Genomic DNA, 9,606 nt, shown 5'->3' on the forward strand with positions numbered 1-9,606 from the left:
AATATATTTGCATATGTACATGTCTTTATCTAGACGTTTATAAATGCCCTTTGCCTCCCAGCTCTTGGAAGCTTCTCTCCAGAGTAAATGAAGTTCCACCTGCCACCCACCCCCCGAGCCGCCCAATTCCCAGGAGCTCTGGGAACCTGTGGTCACCTTCCATAGCCCAGCTGTCGCATGTGTGGGAGGCCATCTCTGAGGCCACTGGGTACCTCTAACCCGGGGGTGGGCGGGAGTCTCTTTACCCTGGCCACCTAGGGGCCAGTTGAGTGCCCTGTGACATTAGCGAGGGGATCAACACCGTGGTTGTGGGGACACCAGCGGGGGACCTGTTTCTCAAAGAGGAACAGGAGCAGGAGAAAGAAAGGAAGTCTGGCCACCTGCAGGGTCTGTGCCTTGCCTGACCTGGGGAGAGGGCAAAGCTGCAGGTGGCATAGGCTGGCACACGGGATGCGAGGGGCATGGCACGGACAGGGGCCGGCCTTCTGAGGAGGGGGCTGTGCGGCCCCATCACAGACAGACAGCCATCTCTCGGCGCTGTGTGCACAGCTTCCCCCTTGCTGCCGTGGCCTGCCGAAAGCAGGTGGGCTGCACTGGAGTGGGGGCGGGGGTGGGGTGGGGCAGGGAGGGCAGTTACCAGGGCTCCCTGCTGCTGCTGTTGGGAGTCATGGGCTCACAGCCTCCTTGGAGGATGGAAGCATGGCCCCAGAGGGTCTCCAGGGCTGTCGGCTTTCAGGTAGCAGTTGTGGGCTTGCAAGGCCAGCCTGGCAGTTCGTTGCTTAACCTGCTGCACCAGCAGGACCCCCCTGACCGACCGAGAGCCTGCAGGGCCGAGTGGACGAGTGGAGTCGCTCCCTCGGGGGTCCGATGCTCTCAGAGCACCAGCTGGTTTCAAACCGAGGCGCTTGGCAAGCAGCAGAGGGCTTCGTCGCTTCTCACTTGCGTTCAGGCTGTGGGGTGTGGGTGCCACCTGGGAGGGCGACATCGCCCTGGGGAGCTGGCTGAGTCCTGCCTGGCTTCCCACGTAAAACTCCCTGCCTCCAGTCCCCCCACCCTGGGAGACTTCCAGCGGAGTTCTCTGCAAGGGGTGGTGGTGGAAAGCCCCCCCACCCCAGCCACGGGCAGACATTTGTCACCTGCCCAGAAGCCCAAGCAGAAGTGGGGACCCTGTAGAAGGGACCTGGGTTCAATCCCCACCAAGACTCCTGTGCAGCCACTGCCCACCCGTCTGCCTGTGGGGGGTGGCTCGCAGCATGAGGCTGAGCAGGGTTTAGCAGAGCTGGCAGACTAGGAAGAAAGGCCTGGCTATTGGCTTTAGAAAATCAGCCTGGAATCGCAGTGAGGCATCATGGGATGGCGTGGGGACCAGGCGGGCTTCCTTCACCGTGAGCAGGGCGGTCTCACCGACAGTCAGCACCAGCAGGCCCAGGGCTAATTTGGGCAACTGCAGGATGTTCCCTTTGGGCAAATGGAGGGAGCAGTGTGGGATGAGGACGGTGTCTGGTCCACTGAACCACGTTCCCCTGCGGGGACCCACAGCTGGGCTTAATGAGCCCCAACCCATCAGTGTCGCAGGCTGCTGGCCTGGTCTAGTGTGCTCAGTGGGGCCAGGGCTCCATTTCCCATGGCGATGAATTTGCATTTTCTACCTACATTTCTGCAGCCCTGACTGAACTGCTTTGTGTATCCACCCATTCCTTCATTCATCCACACATTTCTTCATTCATCCACACATTTCTTCATTCGCTCACGTGTTCACGCATTCACTCATTCATCCACTCATTTCTTCACTGGCTCACATGTTCACCCATTCATTCAGTCATCTACTCGTTTCTTCATTCACTCACATGTTCACCGGTTCATTCATTCATTTCTTCATTTGTTCACGTGTGGAAGAAAGGCCTGGCCACTTCTCTGTAAAATTCACTGCCTTGGAGTCCCTGTGGGCAATTCCACCTGCACATGAGGGTCCCAGGAGTTGGAATCGGCCAGATGACACCCAGCCACAGCCATTGGTCATTTAAGTCTTGGGGGACAGCTCTGACCATCAGCTTGTAAAAGGTTGCAGCCTTGGTGACCCATTGGGCAGTCTCACCTGCACGCTCAGAGTCCCGGGAGTCAGAATCAGGGCAGTGGCAGACTCCACTGACTGTCCCCATCCGTGGGACCTGAGTCCCAGGTGAGCTGTCACCTTGGACAGCTCTGCTCGTGGTGCCTTTGCTGGGGTAAGCCTTCTTCGCAGACGGGGTGGAGGGACTTGCCTGAAAGCAGGGCCTTGGGACCGCAGATCTGGTCTGAGCCTGGCCTACATTGGGGAGGGCTGAGAGAGGGGGCCAGGGCGGGGCTAGGTGACCAGAGGGAAGGACCGGCGAGGGAGGCCATGAGGTGAGGGTAAGACTAGGGTGCAGGCAGTGGGGTGCTGGTAGGCTCTGGTTAAAAGGACCATGGGGCGCAGCCTGTCAGAGGGGCTGGGGTTCAAGGGCAGAATGGACCACAGGGCACAGCCTGCCAGAGGAGAGGGGCTGGGGTTCAAGTCTGGCCCCAGACTGCCGCGGGTTGCAGCTTCTCCCACCCCTTGGGGACACGCTGCTCCCGGAGGGCGGGCGCTGGCAGAGCTGCCCCTGGAGTGATGCCATGGCTCTCGTCTATCCACAGGTCGTCAGACTTCGGGACGTCCTACAGCAAGCTCATGCTGCAGCCGGGCGTCCCCACGGTCATCGACAACTTCTACATCTGCCCCACCAACAAGCGGAAGGTGAGTCCCAGAGGGCGAGGCGGAGCCGTGGGCAGGGCTGAGCAGGAGGCTGGCCCGGGGAGGCAGCTGCGGGCAGCGGCTCGTTTCCTGTGGGTCTAGTGGAGTTTCCTGGTGGGGATGCGCTGGGCTCTGCTCCCTGCCTGGCTGGGGAGGCCCTCGGTGGGCTGAGCAAGGGCCACCCACTCCGAGGAGGCTGAGGGGCAGGCAGGGCCCTGGCTGGGAGCCACGGGCTGGGCCTCAGTTTTCCTGTGAGAGTCGTGATGGGTGGTGACTGGTGTGTGTGTGCACAGCATGGACCGGTGCCCCAAAGTCCCCAGTAACCGCAGGGAGGCACCCCAGGGCTGCAGCCCCTGTGAGTGTGGGCCCCCACGAGCAAGGGCAGCAGCCGTGGTTGGATGCAGGTGCTGCGGTCGGCCGGGCGGGGTGGCACACGTTCTCTGGCCATGTGTGGTCCTTGCGGGGCTCACAGTGGGTGTGACTTGGCTCTTTATATGGTCAGTGCGTGATAACACATTAGAAACCCCATCACGTTAAGCAACATGCTCTTTAGTGCTTATATTCGTTAACTCCAAGGGGCCTTGATGGCTCAGTGGGTTAGGCACTGGGCTGCTAACAGCATGACCAGCAGTTCAAATCCAGCAGCCGCTCCTGGGGAGAAAGATGAGGCCATCTGCTTCCACATGATTCCTGGTCCTGGATGCCCTGTGGGGCAGTTCTCCTCTGGCCACCGGGCTCACTGTGAGCCGAGTCGGGGAGTCAGGGAAAGCGTGTCAGGAGGCAGCACACACTCAGGAGTGTCATGGATGCTGCTGAGCTGCCCGTGTGGACACCGATTTGGTGCCCTGTGCACGTGCACACAGGAAGGCCCAGCAGGCTCTGCTGCAAAGGATGCTGACATGAGATCCTGGGTGAGGGGCTGGGGCTGAGGGCCAAGGGCAGGGCAGGGCTTTCTGCAGCCTCTGAGGGCAAGCAGGGGCTGGGTGCTGGGCAGGCTGGGCACGGAGAGGCCCGGTGACCCCTCCCAGAAGATGGACCATTGAAAGCACGGGAGCTGGACCCTGACTCAGGCAGGGGCAGGGGCCGGGGCCGGGAGAGCTGGGAGGCTGCGCACCTGCACCTCCCTGTTGGTAGAAACCGGCCCTCACCCCAGGGCTCTGCCTGCCTCACCGCACCAGGCGGGTGCCTCCAGGCGGGGGCTGCCGTGTGGTGTGAGCTCTGCTGATCGATGCACACAGAGACTGTCCCCACGTGGCACAGACAGCCACCCAAGCACGCCGCCGAGAGGCCCGTCGTAATTGTCACGTAATTAGAGTCCAATTAAATAATGATTTGTGCCCCATAAATGAGCCATTATGTGTCCTCCAAAGTCCTGCTGGACTCTTAACGGAGCGTGTGGCTCCCTCGCCAGCTCTCTGGAGATCGGGCTGTCAGGGACGGAGGAGGGGGAGGGGGAGTCATGTGGGGGCAGGGTCTCTCCTGGGTTGCTGTGCAGATGGGCAGGAATCCCCAGGGCTGGCTGATAGGGTCCTCTAGAGAGGCAGGGCCAGTGGGCTAGATGAGGGGAGGGGGGCTTCAAGCAGTGCCTGGAAAATCCCTCCTTGCCACTCAGGGTGCCATGACCACCCCTCGTCTACAAACACATATCATGACAAAAACTGGGTCTCAGGCTGTGAGGACGATGGGCTGGTCATGGATCTGCAGACTGAAACCACTGGGCCCGGACATTCCAATGGCCGGGGTCACGCAGGGAGCGGGTCTGGATGGGGGAGGGGGAGGGAGGGAGAACCAGCCTTACCAGAACACCCATGGATATGACAGACTCAGACCACGCCTCCAAGGAACTGACCCTTCCGGTTGATTGGCTGATCAGATATTGCATTCTGGAAGCAATCCCAGTCCAGTGTCGGTCAGCCACACCAGAACCACAGGCTCCCTCCGGGCATCCGACCCAGGGGGGCTTCTCCCTGAAACCTGGGCCAGGAGGTGAGGGTGGTGGTCTGGGGCTTCTGTAGGGACAACACCGATTGCTGGGCAAATCTGTGTCCTCCCTGCCACCAGCCTCCACCCCACTGTCCTCTACAGTGACAGCAGACCAAGCCCACAGGCACCCTGTGACGCTCGGCCCGAGGGCAGAGAGCAGGACGCCCACCTCTCCCCACAAGTGCCCCTGGGAGAGTGAGGCACTGGGGTGTCTGTCAGAAAGGTTGGGGAGGTCTATCAGAGACATGGGGGTATCTGCCAGAGACATTGGGTTGATCTATCAGAGACATTGGGTGTCTGCCAGAGAAATGGGGGTGTACGTCAGTGGGAGGAGCCTTGTTCTCGGGCCTCTGCAGCCAGACCCAGAACAGAAGGTTCCCCTCCCCCAGCCCCCCAGCCTGGCTCCACCAGCGGCAGCTGGTCTTTGGGGTGAGTGATGGCTGCCTCAGGTTGGCTGGTCTCTGGGCCCCGGGGTTGAGGGAGCTGAGGAGTGATGGGTTTGGACCAGCCTGCCTCCCGCCCTGTCAGATTTATGGCCCATAAAGCATCGCAGAGGCCAGGACCACGTGGGTGCCCCTGCGGGACCGTCCTCAGCACTTCCTGAGATGTCTGTCCACCTGAGCCAGCCCTGCTGCAGTCCCTGGGTGGCTGGGAGGCTAGGCGGGGCCGGGGTAGGGGGTAGGGAGGTGGGGTCCACCCCAGGAGCTAGTGGTTTCACATAAGCCCCACTTCCTGGTTTCTAAGGTGGGGGCGGGTTTGTCCCTGGACTCCCTCCTCCCTGCCATAGCTCAGCCCCCATACTAATGACCAGGTGGGCAGAGGACACCATGACCCCTTCTCTGCCCTGGCTAAGCCCCCGCATACTGAGGACCAGGTGGGTGGGGGACGCTGCGACTCTGCTCCCCTTTGTGGCTCACCCTGGACCTCCTCCACCCGCTGACCGGCCGCCCCAGACGTCCTCCATCCAGGCCCCGCCCCCGGACTGCTTCCTCTCCCAGCCCCTTCCCCAGGGACTGCCTCCACCTACCCCGACCCCTCCCCATGGAATGCCTCTCCCTCTGGCCCCACCCCACAGACTGCCTCCACCCCAGGCCCCCTGCCAGACTGCCTGCACCCACCCTGACCCCTCCCCATAGAATGTTTCCACCTCTGGCCCCACCCCACAGACTGCCTCCACCGCAGGCCCCGCCCACAGACTGCTTCCACGCTCCCCAGCGCTTCCCCCCTCCCACACCCCGCTGGCTCCACCCGCGCGCCCCACTCCCCCACTTTCTCCACCCCTGGCCCCTTCTTCTCTGCAAGGGGCTTGGCGCAGGGGGCTTTACGTAACAGAGGTTTCCTTTCTGCACCCGCTTCCTTTCTGCAGCCTGGCACCTGCACTCAGGGCATGGGCCCTCAGGGATGGTCCGGCTTGCTGCGTGTCAGTGTCCGCTGGGAAGGCCTGGGCTTGCTGGGCGCTGAGCTGGACTCCTGCCCTCCTGACTTTCAGCAGGCTGTGTAGCGCGGCCTGCAGGCAGCAGGGTCAGGACCTGTCCAGGCCAGTCCGCCAACCACAGCGACCCTGGGCGTGGGGCTTCAAATCCTCTGAGTCTCAGGTTTCATTCCTGAGGCCAAAAGCAGACCCTGGAAATTGGCCGCCGGTCCTGGGCTTTCTGGCGACTCCCAGGAAGGGGTGGGGGGAGAACAGATGGAAGCTGGCAGATCTGGATTTACCGTCTGAGGGCTGTAAGTGGCCCGTCCCATTTCCTAACACTGGAAATACGTATTCCTAACATCCGCCTTCCAGATACCCCTTCCCGGCCTCCCTTCCTACGGAAAGGGGGATGACGTCCATCCTCCCGAAACACAGAGACAGCTCTCGCTGCTGAAGGGGCACACCGTGGGAGTGCCCCCTACAGGACTGACTTTATTCAGTTAACCACCGTTCGCAGGGACAGTACATAGTCTGTGATCGTGAAGCCTGGCTCTTCATGGCTTCCCAGAAAAACTCCCTGCCATCAATCAATGCCAACTCACGGAGACCCTCTAGGACAGGGCAGAACTGCCCCTCTGGGTTTCCGAGACTGTGACTCTCTATGAGAGCAGAAAGCCTCGTCTTTCTCCCTTGGAGCGGCTGGTGGTTTCGATGATCCTTGGAACTTGCAGTTAGCAGCCCCACAAGTCACCCAGTACTTCACACATCTGGACTTCACGGGTCCTAACAAAACCCAAATCATGGCTGGCCAGTCGGTTCGGACTCATAGGGGCCCTGTAGGACAGGGGAGACCTGTCAGACAGTGAATCTTTTGGGGAGCTGATGCAGAATCCCAAACTCAAACTTGCCATCACGGCAGAACTGCCCCTGGGAGTGCTGGAGACTGTGAGTCTTTGTGGAAGTGGACAGCCTCATCTTTCTTCCTCGGAGCGGGTGGTGGGTTTGAACCAGCGATCTTGTAGTGGGCAGCCCAATGCTCACCCCGCAGTGCCACCTTGCAGGTCCGAAGGACCAGAAAGAGACATTGTGTTAGCTCGCGGTGGCCTCGTTTCTGAAGTCACGAGGCCAGAGGCGGAGCCGGGAGCAAGAGCCGGGTGGGCCGGCTGCCGCCCAGTGGGGACTGTGGGCTCTGTCCTACCTCCTACAGGTTCACACCTGAGGGATGAGTACCTCCCCACACCACGTTCGTCCAAAGACACTTGGCTTTCCACGAACAGAACCCAGCATGGTGATTTGTTTCCACGTTTACGTTAGCCAGAACGGAAGGAGATGGGGTTCCCGTTCCTCTGTCACACTGGCCATGTTCCAGTATAGCCGGCATGGTGCAGTAGTTCAGTGCTCAGCTAACTGGAAGGTGGACGGTTCATACCACCTGGTGGCTCAAAGGGAGACGGGCCTGGTGATCAACCGAGGTGACTCCCTGGGACAGCTCTCTGTTCCCCGGAGTCTCTGGGAGCTGGGACAGACCAACATCAGTTAACATCATGAACCTGCAGCCTGGAGGCTCATTCACCCAGCGGCTCAGAGGGAGACGGCCTGGTGATCAACCAGGGACACCCCTGGGGCAGCTCTCTGTCCCCTGGGGTTTCTGGGAGCTGCGGTGGACTCCGGGTGCTCAGCAGCAAGGGGTCCACCGGGTAGACTGAGCAGCTGTGCACCCTCATCCTCCCAGCCTCAGCACAGGTGTTGGCTCCAGAGCTTGTCTGGAAGGCTAAGTGGGGGTCCCCTTGCCCTTGGAGCCCTGCACAGGCCCTAGCCCACCTGGTGGGCATCTCCAGCCATGCAGACATCGGGCGAGGAAGGTCGACCAGCCAGTTTCTGTGTCTTATTTTGGCAGACGGATGAACCGAGTTCATAATTAAGAAATTGCTTTTCCCTGGAGCCCTGTCGACTGGTGAGGCGATGCCGTGGAGGTTGTCACCGCTCTGGGTGGCAGTCACAGCTTAGTGGACACACGGGCAGCTGTGCAGCGAGTCTGTGGCCAACTCAGAGAGACACCGCCCTGCCCCCCAGGGAGCAGGAGTGACCCAGTACAGTGCCTAGCATGTCCTCCCTTCTGCCTGGAGCCACACGCTCAGTGAAAACGCCACCCCAGCCAAGATTATCCCCGTCCTGGGTGCTGTGGTCCTTGGGAGCTGCCTTCGTAAAACCCACAGTCGGGGGGCCTCTTAATGAGTCGGCTCATCCTCCCCATAAGGAGACACGCCAGTCGTAATGTTTTGAAAGTCTGGTTGGTTGGGTGATTACACCACCCGATATGAACATCTCCTTGGGTTTAGGGGGCTAATTAGGAAGGGGAAATTAGGAAAGAAGTCACTGGGTGTCTACGAGGTGGCAAGCACCATGCAGCTGAGAAGGGGTCAGATGCAGCCTGTGTGTGCCTTATGACAACAGGGGGCATTTGTGGTGGGTGCTGTGGGACGAACAGGAGCTTGCCAGGAGAAGCTCATAAGAGCTGCAGTTGGGTCCGTTTATTGAGCAGTGGTAACAGGGTGGCACATTTGGAAGGTCTGCATGTGGGGATGTGCAGAGGAGAGAGGGGCCTGCAAAGCCGGGCACTGTCGACAGGAGTTTCATCAGGTAGAACTAGGTGGGCATGATAGGGAACTCAGGTGGGTATGCAGATGAATTTAGGTGAATGTGCAGGTGAATTCAGGGGGCATGCAAATGAACTCAGGAGGGCATATAGGTGAAGCCAGGTGGGCACACAGGTGAGCTCCGGTGAGCAACACAGGTGGTCAGGTGGGCATGTAGATGAGAGCCCCACCCTGTGCAGGCTTCCTGCTGGGAGTGTGTTCTAGAAGAGCTCCCCCTGGCTTCAGGCATCAGCTCGGAGAAGTAGCTCATGGCGGTCCGGCTGAGGAGCCCCACTGAGGCCTCGCAGACTCAGAGTGTCTGCTGAGACCACCCCGCCTGCCCCAGGCCGGGTCCCCCATATCACAGCCACGCACTCCCACCCACAGAGCACGGAGCCTGCAGGCTGCCACTTGACATTATCACCCAAGTCTCAGTCCGAGCTGAGGCCCCTGAAAAGGCTCCTGTCTTAGCCTCTAGGGCTGGTGCCAATGGCCCCCAACAAGGAAGCTCATTGCAGCCTCAGGGCTCTAGTGGGCATCCCCACATGACCTTGAAATATGGCATCCTGCCTCCTCAGGGCAGGGACATGATGGCCCAGGGGTGCCTCTTTGTCCATCCGTCTCCCGTCCCCCACCATGCATCAGCCTCAGATCCAGCGCGTGTCCCTGTAGCAGCACTTGGCTGGGCTGTCACGCAAAGTCCACCCAGGGCTCTCTTGTGTCACCCAGGAGCTTCGCGCCACCAAGAAATATGCTTATCAACTTGGTGGCTTCTCATGTAAACCCTGTCCCATGCATATTTCTGATATTCCCCCCCCCCG

General features: G+C 60.4%; 1 protein-coding gene across 1 annotated transcript in view; it reads left to right on the forward strand.

The window, feature by feature from the left end:
• SORCS2 (sortilin related VPS10 domain containing receptor 2) overlaps positions 1-9,606 on the forward strand; it is a 197,171-nt gene that overhangs the window by 109,561 nt on the left and 78,004 nt on the right. The window contains exon 6 of the mRNA XM_045289462.1: positions 2,656-2,755. Coding sequence (XP_045145397.1) covers positions 2,656-2,755 — 100 coding nt within the window. The remainder of the gene's footprint in view (positions 1-2,655; positions 2,756-9,606) is intronic.

This window comes from Echinops telfairi, unplaced genomic scaffold (assembly GCF_000313985.2).
Source record: "Echinops telfairi isolate 266 unplaced genomic scaffold, ASM31398v2 ScPeMD7_28;HRSCAF=97, whole genome shotgun sequence".
In the NCBI taxonomy this organism is placed as follows: Eukaryota; Metazoa; Chordata; class Mammalia; order Afrosoricida; family Tenrecidae; genus Echinops; species Echinops telfairi.